This window comes from Anopheles marshallii, chromosome 2, assembly GCF_943734725.1.
Source record: "Anopheles marshallii chromosome 2, idAnoMarsDA_429_01, whole genome shotgun sequence".
NCBI classification, from domain to species: domain Eukaryota; kingdom Metazoa; phylum Arthropoda; class Insecta; order Diptera; family Culicidae; genus Anopheles; species Anopheles marshallii.
In genome coordinates, this window is record NC_071326.1 from 91112468 (window position 1) to 91137857 (window position 25390).

Sequence of the window (25390 nt, forward strand, 5' to 3'; positions counted from 1 at the left end):
AAGAAAAAGTTACTATTACGGTTTAGAGAAACTTGCCACAGTTCCGTGTTAAACCTTCAGAAGAAAGTATTTAGAAACGAGTTTTTGTGGACTTAGTAAAGTAATTTTTGCATCTACTGCCATCAAGAATGAGCAACGCAAAGACCGCGCTTGGTATACTGGGCGGAGAAGATGAGTTACTGCAAAGCTTTGTACGTGTGGGCCTGAAAACGGACACTGACGATGATCAGCAGCAATCGAATGTAACTTTCTCGAGTGGAGCGGGTGGTGGTGGAAGTGGAGCTGGTGCTGGTGGAAGTGGAACCAGCGGTCCACAGACGACCACCATCCAACATCAGGCTAGCCAGGGCAAGCTGGATACGCATCTGATTCGTCAATTTTCCGATCATTGTTCGGATATGAGCGATAAAAATGCACCCAGAAAGTATCGGTGAGTGGCCGGGAATCGAGAAGGATCCTGCTGTTGCAAATGGCAATGGTCACGTAATCATGGGAACGTTCTTGTCTACAGAGATCTGTTTAACGAGCCAGTTGATGTGAAGAAACGGCGGTACTTTGATGAAGTGTACACCGACAAAGATCGTGCTGCTGCCGTCAGCATAGGCAAGTGGCGACATATTGCAAATAGGCACCATCTCCAAAGTTCTCCTACATGAACTAGCAACTGTTTTCTGCTATTACAGGAAACTTTGATATCAAGCAAAACCTCATCAACAAACGACGTCAGGAGCGTAACGAAGCGTTACAAACCGAGGAAGCCGAACCGGGTGCCATTTTGGCACTGGGGATGCGTGAGATTAAGAACGGAAACTTGGACAATGCTGTTCTGTTTATTTCTAAGGCACAATGCACCTTCTACCTCCTCTAAAACAGATTTTACCATCTCGACTGAAATATTTATGAAGCGTCATTCCATTTTAGGCTTTGGAAATGAACAACAATGATCAAAACGCGTTAGTTGCTAGAAGCCGATGTTTCTTGCAGCTTGGCGAACCGGGTAAAGCTTTACAGGATGCAGAGACGGCTCTCGTGCTAGACAAGAACAATATTCGGGCGATCTACCAGAAGGCAGAAGCTCTCTACTACTTGGGCCAGTTTGAACATAGCCTGATGTTTTTTCACCGTGGTTTGCGTTTGCGTCCGGAACTGGCTAGTTTCAGGCTTGGTAAGTAGCAGCTGTACTCATTTTTCGAAACCCTGTTCTGATATCGCGCAATACCGTTGCAGGAGTCCAGAAAACTCAAGAAGCGATCGAAAATACGATCGGTAACAACACCAAGAACCAGCCGCAGAAGAAACCAGCGAAGGTGGAGAAACCCAAGACTGCTAAACGGAATCAACTATCGCGGGAAGAGCTAGAGAAGCGTGCTTCCCGACGACTGCTTGGTGACTTGTACATTGACAAGGAATATCTGGAGAACCTAATCAAGCATCCAGATCTGCGCAAAGCAGATACAAACACGGAGGGTGTGTCGGAGTTCGCGAAGGATGCGATAAACTTTCTGAACAATAGACAAGAGTTTTGGCGCCAACAAAAGCCTTGCACGAGCTTGAATGCAAAGAAAATTACCGGTGCGAATGGTATGCTTCCGCGTTGGTTGTAAGGATGTTGTACCGATATAGAAACCGAATAGAACAGTAGAAACAAAGCGAGGAGTCAAACATACAGGAACGAGACGAATCGTGCAGCTATTCCATACGATTACAATGCCTCACACTAGAGTTTATTATCTTGCACTGTAAGGATTTCCTTGAGGTACTTACCGGTCGAAGTAGAACTTGCTTGTAAACACTTTGTGATAAGCGCTTAGCACAATAAAAGTTGACGAGATGAGATAAAATTCACACTATTGAACAATTGAACCTTGAATTGGTAAAACACATCCTTCTAACGCGAGTGGAAATGCACTTGTTTTCCATTGCATTTAATGCGCTTTTTGTCTTGTCTTTTACTGTTCATCAAAATTGGCGACTACTATTGCACAATATAATAAAAATAAAGGTCAAAATCCCCTAAATACGGAAGAACACGATACATTCGGAAATCGAACTTGCTAACCACTGTGCACGACCACAACTAATGAAGTACTGAACGAAGTATCATAACTACGCTGTGACACACTGTCAGCGCGAGGTTGTTTACCTAAACGTCATAATAAAAGAAAAAAACACACAAAATTAAGTTCAGCTAAAAGTTTACTAGTTTCATTGACTTCATGCATTGTGGAGAGTGTTTTTCGGACAGATTAGCTGAAATTTTATCGAATTGCATTTGTTCTAACCTGGCAATGAGCTACGGCACGTGACGGAAAGGTTAAGAAAGTTATAATTTCTTCGTAATCACGAAGATTTTTTGTTCCCCAGTGTTGCTTCCTGCTTCTGTGTGTTCTGGAATAATGTCGCCTTTTTGTGCATTGCGGCAAAGACGGTTGTGCTGTGTGTGAGTAGAGAAACAGGCTAATCTACAAAACAAGCGTTATGTTGTTCTGAAGCACCTGCGTAAATTGTAAAGTTCTCATAAGTTAAACGATTGTTGGTTGTATATCTGTGACGCTGGGAAGTAACAACTAAATTCCTTCACACTAAACGGTACTTTTGCGTAAGGAACAGTATGTTACGATATCTTATAATTACTTTTTCAATAGTTGGATAATAACATCTTCATCAAGAAACAATGAAGTTGTGTAAAAGTGCGTGTATGTGTGGATATTTTCTTAGTGCAACAAGAGAGTTAGCAAGGTCAAAGAACCGCATTCCGCGGGGTGTATATGTTAACCTAATAAAATAAATGTGTTAAGTGCTAAATGCTTGTTAAATTCCAGTAGTGCCTAGAAAACATGTACCACGTTTAAGTCAAATCTTACCACCCAATCCGAGATTCGGTTACTTCCGTTTTGCATACCACGCAGCAAAACATCAATTATCGACTTTTGACTGTCAAGTGGTATTACAACGCACACACGCCCCGAAAAAACGGCCGTCTCTATAAAACACACTGCATTAATTGTCAATCCTTTTTTTACATTGCTCGTACTGCGGATGCGTTTTGTTGTTTGTGTTGGGAAGGATTTCGTGCACCCGAAGACCCACATGGGGTTTTCATCTCCATTCCTCCCCCTATCCATTCGACCGCGATAGATGGCCACCCAGAAACGTTGATGACTAAGTGCGGGGCCGTACCGGGAACACTTATGCCTTTGATTTGCTTTCCATGTATACGAATGTCAACAGAAGAAGACGTGTGCGTGTGTGTATGTATGAATTTGTGGATTGCTGCGTGTGATGTTAATACGAGCTGATTGTGTTCAAGGATGCACAACAAATCATCATTCCAATCTATTATCGACGGATCGCGGTAGTCGTAGGGATCAAGTGAACAGTCCTTGAAGTTGTAGTTTGATCGTGTACAACTAATAGCAAGTTGTGTGTGGTTTTTTCTACCAAGAACACGGGCTTCGATCAGCCAATGTTTCAGGGTGTGTAAACAGTGCTTTTTTCTCTCTATTTCCTTCTCTCGAGCAGTGAGTAAGAGCTACGATTCAAGATGCGGTGTAAGGTAAAACATACTTTTACATTCTGGTGTGCAAGCGCGTGAAGAAGGGAAAGGAAATAAACCGGATCACATTTCCTTCTTCCGGTCACGGGCGTAGCGGAAGTAAGGCGGAAAAAAGAGACAGCGGCGAATAAAAAAACACTCCCGAAAGCAGCATATCCAGTGAAGGAAAGGCTATGTGCCGCTAGGCAGGCATTCATTGAGTTGGAACGCGAGTGTGCGGGACAGCGACATAGCGAGACACACAAAAACATTAAAGCTGAGGAAAACGGAACAGTCAAAGGAGAGGAAGTAAAGAACCGAGCCAGCAGGCGGCAGGTGTCAAAGCCAAAACACAGTGAAAAGCAAGAAAGAAAACGGGAAACTGCGCGCGATACAGACAGCGAGAGAGATGTCGACCGTGTGCGTGCGTGCGGAAGGAAGGCACGATCTCCACCGCCAGGCAAGATAAACAAATCCACCCAGTGAAGGAACGAAGTACAGACAGTAGGCGTTGGAGCGCGCACTCGATACTAGAATATTTTATTGCTCCGCGCTCCAATACACGAGCCCTAACGGCACAGCAAGACCACCAACTCCCCCACGGGGCACACGTGTGGGTTAGGAAACGGAGGCGATAAAAATAGCGAATATAGCTCTCCAAAACGTGTGAGTGCCTGTGCAAGTTGGGCATATTTTGGAAAGCGGTCCTCAGTACGCGGCAAGCTCTCTGCGATAAAGTAATTCAGTTACATCCAGCCAAGAACGAGCGAACATAAGAAAGTGTTTAGTAGCCGAAAGTGCTACACATAACTAGTGCAGCATGCCACGCAACGGTGAAGCATCATCCGGACTGGATAAAGGGGTCAGCAGCTCGAAAACGGCCCCAGAATGGCTGCATCCAGATCATGTCATCATGAACGAAGGTGTTACGTTCGACGTGCGGGTAAGTCGGTTCTCCGGTGTCTACTGGTCTTCCTGCCGGTTTCCGGTTTGTATGTATGTGTGTGCATGATACGGAGTTCTAAACCTTTTTACCACCCTCGTCCCATTGTTTTGCACTTCCGGTTGGTGCAGTTCTTCTTTCGTTTCCATATATTCGTTTCCGCATACCAATTCCCAACATATCTGCCTCTCACCTACGATTTCCCGATTCAGCTAGCTGTCTGGGGGTTCCCTTATTCCGTCCTCGCTGATATCGTTCAAGGTAGCAAAAAGTGACGCGAGTCCCCTGGAGCGTATAGCGTATAATAAAGTTTGTGGCAAAAGATGCAGAGACAACGATCTCTCGCGCTCTTGCTCAAGACAATTGCTCAAGAAGCGTGAAACGCCACGACCCACATGGTGCGAAGGGAAGCACACTGGTCCGTTCTGCTGCCAGCAATTAGTGGCAGTTTGAAAACGTAAAATAATGCGGACAGACGAACGTTATAGAAACATTGTTTATCCTTTTGCAACAATAACCGCGAGGGCAAATCCTTAATGATCCCGCATGTTTTGGTGGTCCCGAGTGAAGAAGTTGGGTAACTGTTTGTCTCGTTTGGTCGCTGAGTTGCGGATTTCAACGTTTCATAAGCAGGTGTCAAGAATGTGGGCCATCCGGAAGTTATGGTAAACAATCGATTGGTGATTGTAAAACGACCTAAGCAACTTTGCCATTGTCTAACCACCATTGTCCAACCACCAGTGCTCTGATGTTATAAAATTTTAAATTCCTTTTAACAGAAGATGACGATGAAAATGGTGTGGATTTTTATTAATTAAGGACACCGTAGAAGTACAAGAAATGGAAATGGAAATGGTAGAAGTAGTACAGGAAATTGAAACTTGGACAGTGGGTTCAAAGTACCGAAGACTGATGCTGTAGTACCGTGCTTAATATTCAGACTTCAAAAACAACGGATTTCCTTTGTATAGTCCATCGTGTAGCGTGTAACACCATCGTGGATGTTTTTTAAACTAACATTATGTTTAGCGGGTAGAAACAATCTTGAATGAAGGCTGTCTATGTCTTTGATGTGTGCATATATTTATCATATTTTATAGTTATATATTTTCTGCAGTCTGTCACAGATTACAGAACAGAGACATGAAACGTACAACATAGATAATCGCATTGGCATCAAAAGCATAAAAAAACGAACTCAAATAACGTGAATGATCACACAATGAAGCGGTGGAATGTGACGGAATTAGAAGAATCGTGTGACGTGTATGTGCTGTGGGGATGAATCATACCATAAGCATCTTGCAGTATCCAAATGGTATTTCCAAGACCTAGTTTGTAGAATATCCGTATTTTAGGTCAAGAGTTGGAGTTGATTCAGCGAACTTGTTCGAAGATGATTGACTTGGAATTGTTGACCCTTCCACGAAATTAATGTGATAATCACTCGGGGACCTTCGTTGGATATTAGTGAAGATCGTATGTAACCAATTTAGGGATGTTTGTTGGTGAGCCTTGAAAACTGTGTATTAAAAAAATTGTTATAAATACTATTGTATTGCATTTATTTGCATTCCGTACCACGCTACCACGTATTCCTTTTTCTCTCGCAAGTAAACGGACATTCAAACCGGAAATGGGATGGGTATGTGAACGTGGCGCCTTTACATTGCCGCTCGCGATCAATGCGTCGCGAACACGGTATCGAAATCGAAGCTGAAATCGAAATCGTGTATAATTATTTGGCTTCCCATTTGGTATTCTAATGAATCATCGATGCGAATCGGCACGCAGTGCTTCCGTTGCACTAGCGCTGTGTCACTCGGTCATTGCCCTTGAGAAGGGGCAAGATTATGCGAAGGAAGGGAAAGCGATCGTCATTTAAATGTTGCTCACAATCATAAGTCATTTTGATTGTATGTTTTCGTCTTTGTACTTTCGTTGATTAAATTATTTATTGTGAGTTTGTATTATAAAATATTTGTCTTTGTACACTTTACAGTACATTGGATGTTTGGAGATAAAAGCTTCCATGAAAAAACTCGACTTTCCAACGCGATCACAGGTGGCAAAGTGAGTAAATGTGTTTCTATCGATTTTTGATTGAAGAACAAATTTTTGACCCATGTTGCAACCATTTTAATTCACAGAGAATGTATTAACCGGGTGTGCGAAGCGGCCAGTCTGAAAAGCTCCAAAAAGCGACGGGTCGATAAGCGAGTTCTGCAATGTATATCCGATACGCCCGATATGGAGCATGCCGGCACTAACGTAACGCTAACGGTTTCTAGCAAATATCTGTCGCTGGTTAATGTAGACACGGGCGACATCATCGCCAAGCACGACATGCCGAGAATATCGTTCGCTTCCGGGGGTGATACGGTACGTATCTAATACATGAGTTGATATTAGCGATGGTAATTAATGTTTTCTTCCAACACTACAGGATACACTCGACTTCGTGGCATACGTAGCGAAAGATCTGAACGAATGGAGAGCTTGCTATGTGCTGGAGTGCGGTGGCAGCCTCACGCAGGATTTAATCGCAACCGTTGGTCAAGCGTTCGAGCTGCGGTACAAAGAATTCTTCAAACAGCCTGAAACGCAAAACAAATTCCGCGAGCTGACGCGCTCGGACAAAGAGTACTACAACGACCTGCCGGACAAGATGCCTCCGGATCTGTTGACGGAGAATGATCATCATTCGACGTCACAGTCGCACAGTTCCTCCAGCGCAAAGGTAACTAAATCTATTCTTGTCCATCACTGAGTCCAGCGGGTCTGATGTTAGCGTGGTTATTATTTTTTGTTACAGCAAACTCGGGAACGGATACCAAGCAATTTGATTGACCTGAACACACCGTTACCGTGTCACGATTATGTGAACGATAAGCATGCAAATGCCTCCAACAACACGCACAGCAATAAGTCAATATCTTCCACCTCGATCGTAAAAGATGTATTTGATATGCGTAAGTAAAAGAAAGGGTTATCTTTTCGTCGCCAGGAATTGTTTTTCTAACTAAGCTTTCTTCTATAGAACCGTTTACTATCTCGTCTGAGATCCAAAAGTCCCAGCTGCTCACCGAATCATGGTATCACGGTAGCATTAGCAGGGCACAGTCGGAACATCTTCTAAAAAATGATGGTGATTTTCTTGTGCGCGAGTCGGCCGGTACGCAAGGCCAGTACGTCTTGACCGGCATGCAGAACAACTCACCCAAGCACCTGCTGCTGATAGATCCGGAAGGAATCGTAAGATTTATCGTGAAAAACATGGTATAAACGTTTAGCGACTAATATCGCCCCGAAATGCTCATTTTTTTCCCAGGTACGAACCAAAGATCGAGTCTTCGATAGTATTAGTCATCTTATCAATTTTCACTGGACAAACTCTCTGCCGATCATTTCCGCGGAAAGTGCACTATTACTACGGCATCCAATCTTACGGACGACCGATTTGCTGTCGAAGGCCAAAATGGCTCACCTAAATTTGCAGTAGTGTAGCTGTAGTGTAGAGGCGGGAGACACGTTGGACAACAGTAGATTGTTAAGCGTAACTCGATAACATACAACGCAAACAAAAGGTAAGCAGACAGCCGCATGCAGCCGTCTGCTTCCGGAAAAGAAGTTAACCAATCGGTAGAAGGAAATACTACGTATAGGGACGGAACCATTTTCAAACGGTGAGTTTGTGGTAGTGCTATAGAATCAAAATGGATCTATTTTGTCAATGCAAACTCAAATGCGAACATGATCTACTTTTTCGTGTTTAGTTGCGTAATGATTTAAGCATATCTATGTTATGTTATAACCGCAAGCAGGCGGCGTAATATTACCAAAAAGAAAACGAAAATCAAGAACTAATTCAGATTCAGATGGTTTGAGCCACGACTAACGATACGTGGAGCACAGATTGCATTAGGCGATTGTTCTCGAATGGTAGACATAAGATTTAAAGTGAATATGAAGTGAGTTAGCACGCCTATATATATATATATATACACACACATCTACAAATATATTCACATACACAAAAAAGGCACGCAGCGAGAAAGATTCACTGCATCTGTTTTGCAAATGAAGGGTTCCGATTCTGAGAGTGAATGAATCAATCTCTTTCCCTTGCAACTTAACTTCTAACTATATATATATATATACATATATATGTATAGCAAGGATTAGGGGAGACACTGAACGTATTTTTTGCTACGGAGGATTAAAAACAAACACACAAACACCTCCTGGTAATAACCAAAAACTGTATGATAATCCTTTAGTTCGGAAAGTGTATTGGCGGGTGCTAAGCGAAGGGAGTAGTATGTTAAAACGAAAGAGTATAGAAAATTGCCATGAATAGGACGTCTAGTACATTGTTTGTGGGGGAACCGGAGGGTAAGAGAATGATCCTCAACAATATTCTAACTGTTAGAAGAAGGAGCAAACATGGAAGCGAGCAAGGAAACAAAACAAGCACATAACAAACGAAAAGTGTGATCAAAACGTTATATTAAACATGTATTGCACTCTTAGTCAGTGGCAAAAGCAGGCCAAATGAGATATTCTGATTGTAGTTTGTAGACTAACAAAAGCAAACAATCCCCAGCGAGCGCGTATGATGAAGGCGAGAGAGATTGTATGCACGCAAAGTATGGACGACAGTCAGCGCTTCGAACGAGATTAGGAACACGAAGCGAAAATGCGATTTATCAACCTCTAATGCACGTGCAACAAATTTACACAAAACAAGTATCTTGCATTACATACGTGCATATATATTTATGTATATTGAGCTGATGACATTGCTCTACTAGTGCAGGCCGATTGGAGGGAAATGAAATTAACAACAGTCATATACTATTAAGCACGGGGAAAGATAATACTTCAATTCAATAGGTCGCCGACCAGGTGTGTTGTTACGGTTTATCTTAATCCGTTTCGTTGCATTGGAATCCCAGTAATGCCAGATGTATTTATTTTTCGACTGGTTTTATACTTTCTGTGAAGTATTTGCTTTGGAGGGTGCATTACATTGTAACTGATTATCACAATTCCGATTTGCGTCCGTACTTATGGCCATCACAAGCAGTGTCAGTATTGTGTAACTGTTTTATAATTGCCTTTTTAACTATGTCACAAATAACTGCAAGCAAATCAAGCCCAAAGTCAGAAACGCGGAAACTAAATAGCATAAAGGAATAACAGGACAGTTTTCAAGATGAGAGAAATATGTAAAAGTTTTTTGGTATAACTCACTCTAACTCAATAATCGTTTAAATAGAAAAAAAGGAAGATTGTTTTTAATGGTCATTTGGAACTATAAGTAATCAACATAAACACCTCACTTGAAAGAGGGAAATAGCGTTGTTATTACGCAGGAATTATTACGTAATTCACAAACACGTAACTCCACACAAAACTTTTCTTAAAAAGGTACACACTAACAAAACGTTCTACATTCACCAGATATATCTTTAAACTTGTTTTCCTCGGCAAATGGGTGGGAAACTGTTACGATAATACAATTTCAACAAGTACATTGTTTTTGCGGTACAATTTTAATTTTTCTACTTGCCTTAACTTTGCTCGACCACACACTCAAACGTTCTACCTTGGCTAGGCTAGGTTTACCGTACGGACAGACCTCCCAGACACACTCGAATGCCTGTTCCAGCGCACAATATAAAACGTAATATCAATATTGTCATCAAATGGGCTTCTGGCAGACGCGGGCCGTTTTATGGAAGGGCCCAGATTAGTGAATGAGATACAGAGGGCAGAGCAAACAGATGACACGAAACGAGGGATTTATTCGCGCAAAGAGTAAGCTCGTATCCCAGGTATGAGTTAGCCATTATCATGATTATTATCATTATGAAATTAAAAAATGTTTCTGAGTAATTTTCACGTATTCACTGGTGTTGGTTGGATAATGATGAAAGAAATGCATACGGCAACATCTGGAAAAGACGGCAATTGTTTCTTTTTACACTCATCACTTCAGTCTTATTTTTGAGCTTAGTCAAGTGGTCAAAAAAAAAGAGCAATACGGCCTGGCCGTTCTTATTGAATAAAAAAAAAAAAAGTGGTCAAAAGAAGATTTTTTTGTGGTAATTTTATTTCTGTACTTCACACCTTTTTAACATTTAATTCATATTGCAATACAATGGCTTACATATTAACAGGATGTGTAGCAAAGGATGTAGACACAAAATAGTAATCCATGAGGATTATACTCGGGACGTGTAGAGTGATTATTTATGATAATTCCATAAGGGAACGCCGTGTTATTTTATCAACTAAAACCCAACAGGGAGTGTTCATAACAAGAAGAAATGGTTAAAGGTAAAGTACAAAAAGAAACATCAAGAGGGATGATATAGTGTGTAGTATCAAACATTGATAGTATAAAATGTTTTCCGGGAGGAAGAAAGGTGAGAAAGGTAAGTTTGCTAATTAAAGAACCATGATGTTAAAAATAACCCATTAATGCTTCCCTAAATGTGCTAAACTCCTTTTTTTGCATAATTTTCATCTGCCGATTTCGGTTTTTGTTAGTGCCTCTCTAGTTCTCTCTCGCAGTGTCAGATAACGCACACATGCCAATGCCACACGTCATCTCGTAAGTATCACAGTGCGTCGCGTGTGGAACGATGGTGACGGTGGCTTAAAGTTTGGCCCGCAGAAGCGCATCCTGCTTCAGACTGGGCAGATTCAGCTGCCGCAGATGGTTGAACAGCACATCGATGTATTCTTCTCGGTGCTTCAAGAAATGGCCAACGTGTGGCGAACGGTCCCAACACTTGACCGTCGTCTGTAAGTGGTACGAAAGGAACATATATGGATATTTGCAAACATTTGCCAAATGCAAGCACTAACCTTCACACCGCTCTGTTCCCAACTGTCCTTGACGCGGGTATTTGCCTCCACCGTACCGACGGGGTCGGTTTTGGACATCAAAAACAAAGCCGGGCAGCGCAACAGATTCGTGTGAAACATCTGGCTCGAACGGATGTAGTGCGATGTTGCTGGCTCGTGGAACGCTTTCATGTGATACCTGGGGAAAGGAAGCGATATGAAATCAGTTTTGGTTTAAACAGCAGCCTGACGTAAAGCGAAACTTACAGCATATACTTCTTCAGTGCACTCTGAAGGGTTGGATTTTTCGGGAACAAAGCTCTCGGCACACCGACCGATATTTCGGTAATGTCAGCCGCACTATCCCACACCTGGCCATTGACACGATCGAGCACCACCTGATAGTTGGGCAGGTCGCGCGCTATATGCACCAGACACTCGCCCCACAGATATCCACCGACGGAGAACCCGTGCAGGACGAGTCCGTGCTTAAAGTCGTTGTTCTTCAGAAACTTTACAATCTCGCCCGCCACCAGCTAAACAGTGGTAAAAAGTCGATGTGTAGTTAGAATTATTTAGACATTACATTTATTCCGTTGGTAACCAATTCACCTGTGTTCCCTTGACGGGCCACAACAATTGCCAGGGGGTGATGTGTGTTGCGAACACATCAAATCCTTGATCGATGTATAGCTTGGCGTATTTGGCCAAGTGTTTCTGGCGCGCATTTAGCCAAGAGATAATCAGCACCACAGGCTTATCGCATTGTTCCTTCAGCCTGAAAGGGATGCGATCGGATATAAGCAAGGTTATATTTGTCAAAGAGCTTTTTCATGGGATATTACCGTAAAGTTTGCTGATCCTTTTCGACGTTTCTTGGTCGATCGGTGAACAGTTGAATGCTGCGGGTGATTTCCTGCGTGGCTAATGTACGAACGTTTACCATCGTGTGCACTTTCGGGGCACAGATCTACAGGAAGAAACAATTAAGAATTAATGAGCATTAGATTGCCTCATCTTTTCTATACTACTCATATAAAAATTATCTGTTCAACATTTAAATATAAACGTCAATATAAATAACTGACCAAAATGAATATCAACATGCGCGAGGCTGAGTCAACATTGTAGGAGAACTAATCGACTACCCTTTAAGCAACGACAGAAGATTAGATTCAAAGTCATCCCCGCGGTTCCCGCCGAACGTGGAGGTCTTTATGGACGACCTATCTAGACCACTCACCCGAGAAAATTTCGTTTATTCATAGAATTTGTTGATAAATAAGCTGATTTAAATCATACTAAAATGGTTCAGGTTACATATGATAGGCCACAAACTTTAAACCAGCTCTATCAAGGAGTTTGTCGTTCATAAGTCTTTCTTATCTTAGTCGAGGTAGAAAGATATGCTGCAAAGAAATCCACATTAAAGGTCAATATGATTAAATGAGCACATGTTAATCCGTTTTCCATTAAACACATGATGTGTCTTGTGCGAGAGATACATGGAGATAAAGGGTTTGAAAAAGAATCGTACGATATGTTTCGGTTTGCTTGACGTAATACAGGCATAAGTCTGTGAATCGTAACGCACAGTTAAAATTAATGGTAATACTGAAATATTAGTACCGTTTGCGTACATTTGCACACACACACACACACAACAAACAACGCTCAATCGATTCTGCCTAATCATTCTGAGGTTTTGGTTGTTGCTAAGGATGCCTTTTTTGGCTTAATTTTAGCCACCTTATCAGAAGTGAAACGAAGAAGTGATTTGTTATAGAAATTCCAATTACATTGACTTGGAGGTGTTTCGTAAAGCGATGTTCGAAATGCACGTGAGACCCCAAAAATGCAATGATGGTTTTGTTGACTGCACTTTTTGAGGTAGGTCATGATATGCATGCACGCCTTCTTCCTACACAACATCATCAACAACATCAAGGTGTGCTTCGATTAAAAGAACATTTTACGAAAGGAAAACATAATACAAACCTCCACTGCGTGTTTATGGCTGCGTGTGTGTGTGTGTGTGTTTTGCAATTGGCGAGTTCAAGGTCGTCGACTTATGCAAACAGCACAGTTTATGAAACTGTATTTTTCACTTTCCATTCGCTATTGGCTCGTTTATGCTACCATTAGCCAAGGGCCCCAAAACGGCGATGCAGTTGCACAAGAAGTATGGCTCAAGATAGAAGACACTACACAACACATCAATACCGGTTCTAGAGGCAATACAGCCTCATAGACAAGCTAAATGTTTGTCAAAATACAAGCAGCCTACAGACATGGGTGGTTGCAGGGGGGTTGGTTCCGTAAGCTCTAGTTGTCATAACAAGGTACTCCGAACGTTTGACATTTTCTCACTACGGGACTTTTCCCCAGAGTTCTTATTTAAACAGCTTAAATAATGAGCTCCTTAATCTAATGAGCTAGTTGCGTTAATATAATAATTTGCCAATTTTGTTCATTTGCTGCTACAAAATCTTTATAACCGATGGGTGGCCTTATTGCAATTGCTAATCTACAACTCGACTTCTGAGCATTCGTTACTAATTCAAATACATGCAAAGCACTGAATACTGCACATGGCCTTGAATCCTATAGAACAAAGATGATCTATTCCGGGTTACACTGTGACACATTGAAATACTCGTACGGGATGGGATGCGCATACTTTTCATCCACTGTCGGTTCCCCTTTGTTGAACTGCAACGATGCAACACACTCTGGTTGCGTATTGTATATTAGAAATGTAACGCACATACCCCCTCTCTTCCCCTAACTCCCACGTTTCGTACTATGCTCTAAGATGGTGCGGTTGAGGATCGACGAACATTCCGAATGCATCAGCAAACGAGCAACATAGACGAGCGACCCGAACATTGGCAGTAATCGCATAGCGGGAAGCCATTCCAAAGTCCAAAGGTTGGTTGTCGGTGGGGAGTAGGATTTGCGAATCCTCCTCACACTACATTTGCTCGAACGGGAAGCTTGATATGCGTAAGCAAACTTACGTTACGTTCTGCCATGATTCTGCTCGGTTCGACGATGGACGGCTGACTCTGCAACGCGCTGAAGAACCGTGCACTCTGTCCGGGCCAATAGCTGCTCGGTCCTCCAGCAAGCTGTGCCGGGATGCATCTTGCAATGTTATTATATGCAATGAACTGCTGCTGCTGCACTCCGAGGCTCGTGCCAGTTTTCGGCACGTTGGCACCGACGCTGGCCATATATCGCAGGGAACGGATTGCCATCTCTCTCTTATAGGAAATCACGAATCACTGAGCAACTGAGAACGAATTGTTGGATTTCCTCACAGGGTACAGTGCCTGCTTTTGTACGAGACGAGCACTAGACTGTGTCTCTGATTTCCCGACGACAATAGCACAAGAACGACGTTGCTTGGCACGTTATTTAACACAGAATTCACAGACAGCAACTTGTCGAATTCGTTACACTGCCGAGTGCAAAGAAATCAACACAAAGCACAATGATCTACGCTACACGCCATCGAGTTTGACAGTTTACTGCGGTTGAATTTACGTCATTAAATATTTTATAAAATTCATTATTACATTAAATCAAGTTGATGTAGTAAAATTATAATTAACTAGGATTGCCTACGTTACATTGATATTTTTAAAATTTGATTGTTGCCAGCGAACGCACACTGTTCAATAGTAGAAGCTCAAGCGCGGTTAACACAGTTCTATATGTTGTGAACAACGTTGGTTTGGTTTATGGTTAAGAATTCCCAATTTTCGAATTATCCTCCACGTATCGTGCACGTTTAAATTGAAATTTTAAACTGAAAAACTTGATGATAAAGACATATTTTCACCGCAAAGTCTGGGAATCCTGTTTATTGCATACAAAATAATAAATATTGCCATCCATCCGGTTTGGCATGCAGCCAAAGGTATACGAAATGCAAGCGCGAATCGTCACGTCGGCAACTCCTCATGAGTGTTGGGTGCTATATTTGGATTAGCAACATTAGCAATTCCAAAGTCCACAGTCCGATATACGATTGATATTGTCAGCGATTGAAGATGCTCACCTTCCGATTGTGGTTCCCACTCCGTAGCAAACAGCGGTGATCAACCAAACATTATTAAATCATTGTCATATCTACGCTGGTTTGCAAACCCTCGCTTGCATTTCTGCCTCCAATTTAATCCCACTTCAACGTGATTCACAAGGCCAGCTGAGCATGTTGGAAAAATGCATGTGCTCTCGCTATATTTGTGAGGTATTTATTCATTTTTATCGGAATACATACTCTGCTTCGGTTGGGGTGGTGTTGGAGATGATCCACCCAGCTGCTTGATATCGAACACCCGTGTGATTCTCTAATTCTTGTTTGTGGTTTTATCAGACCAGCGGTCAGCTGTTAGCTGTATAAAGGCTAAACTTGTATGATGTTGTTTCAGGAATAGTCACTGGAGCAACATTGTCTTATCCCCGATAGACCGCTTATCACGTTATCGCGCTTTTAATCAAACCGATCCAGATCGAGCGAAGTGAAGTTTCTTTTTCGTACGAAGGACTGAAACTTCTTGCCATCATTCGCGAAATGATGCAAACAGCCTGTCGCCGGGTCATTAGAGCTTAGCTTTTCGATTGTACATCGGTAAATCGAGGGCACGAAGGTGTGCGAGCAGCAACTCAATGTACTCGTCTCGATGCTTGTGGAAGTGTCCAACATGGGGCGACTTATCCCAGCACTTCAACGACGTCTAGGCGAAAGGAAGATAAGCACGGCGTGCGTTATTGGATTGGTTTGAAACGTTTGAATCGAATTTGGCAATACCTTCACACCGACCGACTCCCAAATATCACGTAGCCGATTGTTTGCCTTTTCCGTACCGACTGGATCGGTTTTCGAAACGAGCAGCAATGCCGGACACAGGGCCGGTTCGTGATGGAAGAGATGTGTACATTTAACGTAGTACTGTGTAGCTTCCTCGTGGAACAGCTTCATGTGGTAGCTGGCAAAAGAGTCGAGCATGAACAGATGAGTTCAAAGGGCAATACCGTCGCACAGCGTCGATAAGCACAATGCGAACACGATAAGCCCGCATTACTTACTTCATGTAATTACGTAGGACGCCCTGGAGCGTTGGATTGTGGGGCAAAACTGCGTGCGGTACACCAACCGGGATTTCCGTTATATCCGCCAAACTATCCCACACCTGACCACGGATTTTCTCCAGCACACGTCTGCCGGTCGGGTTAGCATGTAGCTTCACCAAACACTCACCCCAAAGGTAGCCTCCGACGGAAAACCCGTGTATCACAATGCCCTCGGGAAAGTCGTTGTTGGAGAGAAACTTCACGATATCCGCTGCAACTTTCTGCGAACCGTAAACTGGCCACACCAATTGCCATGGTGTTATATGGACGCATAGCACATCGAAGCCTTGCTCCAGGTAAAATTCGGCGTACTTTGCCAGATGTTTTTCCGATGCTTGTAACCAGGCAAAGATGAAAACCAACGGCTTGTCAAGCGCCACCGTTAACCTGCGGAAAGAGCAACACGTTTGGGCAAATGTGCATAAATAGCAAAATAATTTAAATTTACCGTAAAGATTGATTATCTTTTTCGTAGGTTTGCTTCTGGTTGGTAAAAAAAGTCATGTTTTTCGTAAAACATGCTGGTTCTATTGGACCACGCGATGCCATGGTTGGATGGGATGGCAACATTTGAGAATACTGCGAAATAACAATCGGGCATACAATTCAATATTTCATATCCTGTTAAAGGAGCACTGACCATAAGTACAATTGTACTTACCTGTTTATATCTGTATCCTCTAATATCCGAGCTAATAGTTTTCTTTAGTCGTTCTCTCAGCCCACTGTAAGGAGCGGTAAATTGCACTAGAACGGACAATTGACCTCTTCTGCCGATTAGCCGGTGTTGCCTGGTTTTTGCAGATATTTCAAGAACGTCAAAATGATTAATCCAACGGTTCAATAGCGTGCGGGACGACAATGGGAACAACATTTGAGCGTCCACGGAACGACTCCGCCGAAGAGCGACAGATTACTGAAGCAGCAATTCTTCCGGTGAGCTGATCATGGCATGGTGGGTGACGGTCGAACGAAGCAAACCATTCGTAAAGATTCACATTGCACTGATAAGCTTACGGGTGTACGCTTTTCACTCGTAATTGCGCCAAAAGCGATGGACGGTAGCTAATTCTGCATCACATCTGATTTATTTTAAACATTTCAGCAGCCACACGATAAGATGTTTTAATGATAAAAGTGTTGTTATGCTTTTTTCTATCTCCGGCTTTTGCTGCTCCGGCGGGGTGGTATTTGATTTGACATGAAGAACCATTAGACAAGCTTGTGTCTGATTACGTAGATGGATCAGCTGTGGGCGCACAGGGCGTTTCAGAAATAATCTCTAGAATTTTGATCATTACTATAAAAATAAATAAATTTAATTCCCTGAAGATTTAGTGGTTGTATACAAAGACGAACGGCGTATCTACGTATTTCATACATTCGCTATTAGTGTATTACTACGGAATGCGCTTCTTTGGAATCCTGAGCGAACGACTCGACAAGAAAGTACCGACATATGAGCATTGCAAATTGGACCCTACTGTGGGTCAATTTATCTTCGTAATGACCACGCTTCTGCTGTTTGTTTTTGCGTGCAAAATTATGTTCAACCCATACTTTAGGTTGTTTGCCTAGGGCAAACAAATGAGCTTTAGCAAACATGTCTCTTATTTAATTTTTTTGCGCCATGAAGTGAGTTTCGGAGGGTTTAATCGTTCACTGTAACTTGCCAAGGAAACACAAGATGGCTTTACCGAAGCTGAGTGATCCTTTCGCCGTAATGCCACTTCTTTTGCGGCTGCAGCGCTTCGTTGGGCTGTGGGGCGAACGACGTTTCCGGTACAAATTTCGGCTAGCATTTTTAAGCTTCTGCCTACTTGTCGTAATACCAAAGCTGGCGTTTGGTTATCCGGATCTGGAGACAACTGTACGTGGGACGGCTGAGCTGATTTTCGAATGGAATGTACTTTTCGGCATGCTGCTGTTTTCGCTGAAACTAGACAACTACGACGATCTGGTGTATCGTTATATGGACATTGCAAAGATAGGCGGGTGGTCTGATTTCCCCTACGGTGCGTTACGGTCTCAAGAATAATATTTCTTCCCCTTCTTCCCGTAGTATTCCGCAAGGAACTCCCTTCGGAATTGGCCAACTATCTTGTGCACATCAATCAACGCATTGACAAGTTCTCAAAGATCTACTGCTGCAGTCATCTGTGTTTGGCCATCTTCTACTGGGTTGCTCCTTCGTCAAGCACATATTTAGCCTATCTGAGTCGTCCTAATACTTCCATCCCAGTAGAGCATGTGCTGCATCTGGAGGAAGAGCTGTACTGGTTCCATACCCGCGTATCACTGGTGGATTATTCCATTTTCACGGCAATTATGCTGCCCACGATCTTCATGCTAGCATATTTCGGTGGATTGAAACTTCTGACAATCTTCAGCAATGTCAAATATTGTTCGGCCATGCTGAGACTGGTAGCGATGAGAATTCAACTTATGGACCGGTTGGACGAGGTACAGGCTGAGAAGGAACTGATCGAGATCATAGCGATGCATCAGAAGGCTTTAAAGTATGGATGGCAGAAGAACTGCTACCGTGTGATGGGTATGTAGGATTTCGGCAAGTATGCTCACTAATTTATTTACATCCTGCCAGGTGTGTAGAACTGCTGGAAATCATATTCCGATGGGTGTTTTTGGGTCAGTTTGTACAGTGCGTTATGATCTGGTGCAGTTTGGTTCTGTACGTTGCCGTAACGGTAAGTGCTTCGAAGAAGTGTGCGATCTTCATGTTCTTGAATAGATTTTTTTTGTTTCTAAGGGACTCAGTACTAAAGCGGCCAATGTAGGAGTGCTCTTTATTTTACTAACGGTGGAAACATTCGGATTCTGTTACTTTGGAAGCGATCTAACCTCGGAGGTAGGCCAACAACAATTGTGGACCAGTTTCTACCATCGTATTGAATAATTTTCTGTTTCTCCTTCAGAGCTTGAGCGTCGCACGTGCAGTGTACGATTGCTACTGGTACGAAAGATCGGTTTCAATCCAACGCAAGTTGCGCATGGTGTTACAGCGTGCCCAAAAGCCGGTTGGCATATCTGCTGGAAAGTTTTGTTTTGTCGACATTGAACAGTTTGGGAATGTGGGTAATAAGTTCGCATGGCGATGAGCCTCATATGTTCTTGCAGTAATGATTCCCTTTGTTTTCAGATGGCAAAAACGTCCTATTCCTTTTATATCGTACTGAAAGATCAATTTTAAACAAGCAAAAGTAAGCAATCATTAGATTATTGATTGGCTCGGGGCACATCATAACTTTCACTATGTACAATTTAATTGCAATTACTTACGCAAACATGTCATGTGCATGTCTGCGGCACTGCACAGAAGGCGCATATTGATGCAGCATACACTATTCAACGGAGCAAAAATCGATCTATTAAAGCTATGCACGAGTAAAAAGGGAAACTTGTCTACTGTCTATCATTGTTATATCGATAATCATGATATGATTGAGCACAACCTGTTTTAGTTTTAGCAGCAGATTATTAGAAAAAAACTGAATTGACATGAGGAATACTACCTTTGTTTAACCATTCATCAGTTATGTAGAATGTTTGTCATTTTTTTTTAAATCGACAAGGATGTTCTCCATTGAACAACATCCTCCCTTTGTGTAGTTTCAACTCTCCGGTATACAAGAATGCAATTCGAAATGTTCCAAAAATACTCATCCCCGGAAACGATCTTGTCTTTCGTGCTTTATTTACTGCATATCGTCGGTCTGGATGGAACAAGGAACATTTGGGCAAGAATTCGATTTGGTAGTATTATTCTTTTTTATGTATTCTTCACCGTCATACCACAGCTGATTGGTGGGAACCCGGATGTACATCAGTTTGTACGAGCCAGTGTAGAGTTTCTGTTCAATTGTAACATTTTTGTGGGCAGTTTATTTTTTGCCGCTAATGTTTCAACCTTCCGTGGGTTCGTCCAGGAATTGAAGATCCTTGCGCAGTTAAGTGAGATTTTTGTGTGCTAAGCTTGTGTGATTTTTTTTGTACTATTCATTACGTGTTCCTTACAGCATGTTCACTATCGTACAATTTAAAACATGCGCTGGCCCGGTTTAATCAACGAGCGGATATATTTGCCAAGATACAAACGACATGCATGGCTGTTATAGCTTTGTCCTACTGGGCTGCACCGATAACGTCCATCTATTGGTTCTACTTTAGACCGATCAACTCTACTGAACCACTGCGACTGGTGCAGCACTTGGAAGTAAAGTTCTACTGGCTTGAGAATCGTACCATCTTGAAAGATTATGTGATCTTCGTGTTGATCATGCTTCCGGTAGTGTGCATGTGTAGTATAATGTGCAACATCAAGGTAATGAGCATTTCCTGTAGCATTGCGTACTGCACTATGTTCACAAGGCTAACTGTAAAAGCAGTGGAAAAGATGCCGGATATTACACCTTACGACAGGACTTCGAAAGCACTGTTCAACGTGGTGCTAATGCATGCTAGACTACTGAAATGCATACACCTGCTGAATAGGACATTGCGATCGATGCTCTTGATGCAGTGGCTGGTCTGCGGCTTAAACTGGAGTATTTCACTCGTGTATCTCACGAACACGGTAAGGTTCAATCGCCATGTCGCCACGTCTTTATGTCACAATGTAGTTTTCGTTGTTCCTTTCCAGGGAATCTCGCTTAAATCCGTTACAGTGATTGTGATGTTTTGCTTAGCAACAGTGGAGACATTCATATACTGCTTGTTAGGAACGCGGCTTGCGACGCAACAAGAGCGTTTAGAACGTGCCGTGTACACCAAACGATGGTACAATTATTCGCTAAAAGTTCAGCGCAATGTACTAACCATCCTGAGGCAAGCTCAAAAACCGGCACACATTACAGTGGGAAAGTTTTTTCGCGTAAATCTAGAGGAGTTTAGCAGAATAGTGAACCTTTCCTATTCTGCGTACGTAGTTCTGAAAGATAAGATCAAAATGGATACCAATTGAATTTGAGTTTGTTGTAGCGGTTCTAATTAGCGTATCAAGTACGCAGCAGGAAAAAGGTGCCCTATTTCTTAGCCCCATCATTTCAACCGGACGTTTTTTGCGATAATTGTTTACAGATAGCTATCTTGCACGGATTGATTGCACCAAGAATCAATAAGCACAGAAAAAGGAGGCATATCGTTCAGCACTAATTATCAGCAGCGTGAATAAAACGCCACATTCTCGAGGATGGTACACTCATTGTTTTTCCTGGAGCGTGAAGTTATAGACGATGGTGCTACCGAAATTGAAGGATGAAAAGGCCGTAATGCCATTTCTGCTTCGTCTTCAAACCATAGCAGGACTGTGGGGTGATCGTTCCCAGCGGTATAGATTCTATTTGATTTTTTCCTATTTCATCGTCATGGTGGTCCTGCCGAAGGTTCTGTTTGGCTATCCAGATCTGGAAATTGCGGTTCGCGGCACGGCCGAGTTGATGTTCGAATCGAATGCATTTTTCGGCATGCTTATGTTTTCCTTCCAGCGAGACAACTATGAGAAGCTGGTTCATCAGCTACAGGATCTGGCAAGGGTTGGTGAGTGTTCGTGGTATAGAAAGCAGAACAGTATACCTCTTTCGAAACGTATTTCTTTTTCTTGCCAACTTACAGTCCTACAGGATTTACCAACCGAGTTGGGACATTACTTGATCGCCGTAAATAGGCGAGTCGATCGTTCCTCCAAAATTTACTGCTGCTGCCACTTTTCGATGGCAACCTTCTTCTGGTTCATGCCCGTTTGGACGACCTATTCTGCCTACTCTGCCGCTACAAACCGTTCGGAGCCGGTTGAACACGTACTTCATCTTGAGGAAGAACTTTACTTTCTACATATCCGAACCTCGGTTGTCCACTATACGTTCTACGCCGCCATCATGTGGCCAACGATCTATACGCTCGGGTTTACCGGCGGCACTAAGCTCTTAACCATTTTTAGCAATGTGAAGTACTGCTCGGCCATGTTAAAGTTAGTAGCCCTGCGGATCAAGTGTCTCGCTGGATCGAACCACGAACATGTGGAGAAAGAGCTTAACGAGATTATTTCGATGCATCAGCGAGCGCTCAAGTAAGAACGGTGCAATCAATCATTCTGCTATAGTGCTTATTTTCTTATAGCTTCCATGCCACATTATGGCAGTTGTGTCTTTTTGCTAGAAACTACATTCCGCTGGGTGTTTTTCATACAATTCATCCAGTGTACCATTATTTGGTGCAGTCTCATCCTTTATATCGCCGTGACGGTAATGCTACGATATGTGCTATCGTTGCGAAAGTAATTCATGAATTCTTTTCATTACGGACAGGGATTTAGCTCGACGGTGGCAAACGTGTGTGTTCAAATCATTTTGGTGACGGTGGAAACTTACGGCTATTGTTACTTCGGAACTAATCTAACTACGGAGGTGCTAACTATTGTGAACTAACCAGGGTATGAAGAATATTAATCCAATTGTGTTTCTAGAGCTATGGTGTAGCACTTGCCATCTACGATAGCGAATGGTACAAGTTTTCCGTTTCGATGCGCCGGAAGCTTCGGTTGTTTTTACAACGATCCCAAAAACCGGTCGGGGTTACGGCCGGAAAGTTCCGTTTCGTCAACGTAGCTCAGTTCGGCAAAGTATGGTGTACGCGGGAATATTGTAGATTGCAATAATCACATACCTTATTTCTCGGCACTAGATGCTGAAGATGTCCTACTCATTCTACGTAGTGTTGAAGGAACAGTTTTAGGAAGAACTTTTTCACCAAGTCGATGAACTGCCTTTACAAAAGGCCTTTTGGTTTCGTTTGACGGCGAACATTTGACAGTGGCTGTCAGTTTGTATTATTGTTGCATTTATTACCATACCGGATAGGCTGCGAAAACACTGCAAAACACAGTACTTGAGCACATATTTCTGTTGGTAAAATCAAGTAAATACAATAAACGCACTCAATAACATATCGATAGTATTCGTTTCATTGTAGGATAGACATAAAGCCACCGGAACGATACCAATCGTGGCTAGCAATCGATCTTACTTAAGGGTTGCAGTACAGTAAACAAACAAACTACCAGCGAAAACAGCAGAGCATCATGAGCCAACCGTACGTTAGCCCGCTCTCGATAGCCGTAATCTGTTCGTCCAACATGAACCGATCGATGGAAGCACACGGGTTTTTGGCGAAAAAGCGGTTTAAGGTACGATCGTTCGGTACGGGCGATAAGGTGAAACTTCCCGGCACGGCAGCAGATCGTCCGAATGTTTACGAATTCGGCACCACGTACGACGACATCTATAATGACTTGGCCACGAAAGATAAGCAATAGTATCCTTTTAATTTCATCAAAGCGAATCGAATCGAAAGAGCACAAATGTTTTACTGAATCATCGCTACGGAATCCCAAACATGCTTTTGCTTTATTATTCTAAACTCTGCTGTATTCTTTGCATTTGTAGCCCTATATTTATGTAAAGTTGTTTTTTGGCTGGAGTCACTGATACCGACCAAAACCAGCATGTCTTGGTTATGATTTTCCACCCATCCCTGAGTTAATCATTACGCTGGTTACAAATTTGCCTCCAGAACGAAAGAGGTGGAAGAGACTCTCAACCAGCTTATACTTAACAACCTTAGAACGGAATACATAACATCAATTCAATAGCCCTGTTTTGCTACAGGCACACATCGTATCTTCATTGTTAAATGCCCTGGGAATGCAATTGCGACCCGAACTTTTTCCTTAACTGCTACTAATCTTAACCACCGCAGCTACACACAGAACGGTCTCCTGCACATGCTGGATCGCAACAGACGAATAAAATCGTGCCCAGAAAAGTTTCAGCTATGTACGGAAAGATTTGACGTGCTAGTAACGTGCGAAGAACGGGTTTACGATCAGGTACACTCGTTTATTTGCTTACAAAAAACGACACCTAGTTTATGTATTGATCTATTTTGCAGGTGATAGAATATATGGAATCAAAAACGCCCAGCTACAATCTTCCAGTGCATGTGATTAACATCGATATCCAGGACAACCATGAGGAAGCGACGGTTGGTGCTTTTCTCATATGTGATCTTATAACGATGGTAAGTAGAAGCAAACGCAGAAACTATTTCGTAGGTTATGCAGTTAAATGATTAAATTCTATTTTATGTAAGAGCGTCCAAAAATAAAGCACACTTTACGAACATTACGATCGAAGCATCATCACTGTTATCTATTGATTGAACTGGTTGTACTACTTACATATACAATAACATGGATTTACATGCATGTGATGTATTGTTTGTTGGATTTTCATGGACCGATATTAATTGTTATCGCATTTCTATGTTTTACTATTATTTCAGATGGCTCAAAGCGAAGACTTGGACAACGATATCGACGAGCTGTTGCATGATTTCGAGAACAAATGTCAGCGAAGTGTACTGCACTGCGTTCAGTTTTACTGAAAAGCAACGATATTTAAAAATAACACATTTTTGTGGCATGATTACTCGCAGCTGACCTCCCAATTCAATCCACTGTTTTCACATTTTTGTAACGCTAAACATCTTTTCGTCAAGGATTATGCTTTGGTCCACAGATCCATGCGTTTAAGCAAATGCTGATTTTGTGTTGATGAATAATCAATACCTTTTTAGTTAACTTTGGGCAAAAAACAGCCGTTTTATCATAACTTCTTGTGTTTTGTGTATTAGTTTACATTAGAATGGCAATAATGCTCGTGATGTAATGGGAAAAAAACTATCTTAAAATGTGAGCTTAATCAAACCACATTTTTACAATCTTTCTTAACGGATTCTATTCTGTTAGAGGAATCTGAAATTGTTAGCTTAATCATGCACACAAACAACAGTGTATCAGGGTATCGCGTGATTATGATTTTATTTCAATGCACATA

The 25390-nt window shown here is 42.4% G+C and overlaps 8 protein-coding genes across 8 annotated transcripts; 6 read left to right on the forward strand and 2 right to left on the reverse strand.

The window, feature by feature from the left end:
- Positions 1-128: 128 nt before the first annotated feature.
- LOC128707833 (outer dynein arm-docking complex subunit 4) lies at positions 129-1604 on the forward strand. Its single transcript, XM_053802792.1, has 5 exons — positions 129-430; positions 512-603; positions 684-841; positions 922-1165; positions 1228-1604. The coding sequence occupies exons 1-5, from the start codon at positions 129-131 to the stop codon at positions 1602-1604; spliced, it is 1173 nt and encodes a 390-aa protein (XP_053658767.1).
- Positions 1605-4355: 2751 nt separating this feature from the next.
- LOC128719570 (SHC-transforming protein 1) lies at positions 4356-7980 on the forward strand. Its single transcript, XM_053813196.1, has 7 exons — positions 4356-4478; positions 6481-6551; positions 6629-6860; positions 6925-7218; positions 7294-7450; positions 7519-7733; positions 7810-7980. Exons 1-7 carry the CDS (start codon positions 4356-4358, stop codon positions 7978-7980), a joined length of 1263 nt encoding a protein of 420 aa, XP_053669171.1.
- A 3165-nt stretch (positions 7981-11145) lies between these two features.
- On the reverse strand, positions 11146-14596 carry LOC128719335 (uncharacterized). Its single transcript, XM_053812960.1, has 6 exons — positions 14357-14596; positions 12182-12306; positions 11949-12114; positions 11604-11872; positions 11358-11535; positions 11146-11292 (listed from the first exon to the last, which is right to left on the reverse strand). Exons 1-6 carry the CDS (start codon positions 14594-14596, stop codon positions 11146-11148), a joined length of 1125 nt encoding a protein of 374 aa, XP_053668935.1.
- Positions 14597-15946: 1350 nt separating this feature from the next.
- LOC128719336 (uncharacterized) lies at positions 15947-17352 on the reverse strand. The gene is made up of 5 exons (XM_053812961.1): positions 17140-17352; positions 16927-17057; positions 16434-16865; positions 16156-16333; positions 15947-16081 (listed from the first exon to the last, which is right to left on the reverse strand). The coding sequence occupies exons 1-5, from the start codon at positions 17350-17352 to the stop codon at positions 15947-15949; spliced, it is 1089 nt and encodes a 362-aa protein (XP_053668936.1).
- An 813-nt stretch (positions 17353-18165) lies between these two features.
- LOC128719334 (odorant receptor 49b-like) lies at positions 18166-19689 on the forward strand. Its single transcript, XM_053812959.1, has 6 exons — positions 18166-18469; positions 18541-18997; positions 19084-19186; positions 19249-19347; positions 19415-19570; positions 19639-19689. Exons 1-6 carry the CDS (start codon positions 18166-18168, stop codon positions 19687-19689), a joined length of 1170 nt encoding a protein of 389 aa, XP_053668934.1.
- A 442-nt stretch (positions 19690-20131) lies between these two features.
- On the forward strand, positions 20132-21459 carry LOC128718828 (uncharacterized). The gene is made up of 3 exons (XM_053812443.1): positions 20132-20450; positions 20516-21072; positions 21139-21459. The coding sequence occupies exons 1-3, from the start codon at positions 20132-20134 to the stop codon at positions 21457-21459; spliced, it is 1197 nt and encodes a 398-aa protein (XP_053668418.1).
- Positions 21460-21730: 271 nt separating this feature from the next.
- On the forward strand, positions 21731-23228 carry LOC128719192 (putative odorant receptor 92a). Its single transcript, XM_053812815.1, has 6 exons — positions 21731-22040; positions 22110-22563; positions 22636-22738; positions 22802-22900; positions 22960-23115; positions 23178-23228. Exons 1-6 carry the CDS (start codon positions 21731-21733, stop codon positions 23226-23228), a joined length of 1173 nt encoding a protein of 390 aa, XP_053668790.1.
- Positions 23229-23574: 346 nt separating this feature from the next.
- On the forward strand, positions 23575-24938 carry LOC128719755 (RNA polymerase II subunit A C-terminal domain phosphatase SSU72). The gene is made up of 4 exons (XM_053813386.1): positions 23575-23807; positions 24252-24381; positions 24444-24572; positions 24837-24938. The coding sequence occupies exons 1-4, from the start codon at positions 23575-23577 to the stop codon at positions 24936-24938; spliced, it is 594 nt and encodes a 197-aa protein (XP_053669361.1).
- Positions 24939-25390: the final 452 nt, after the last annotated feature.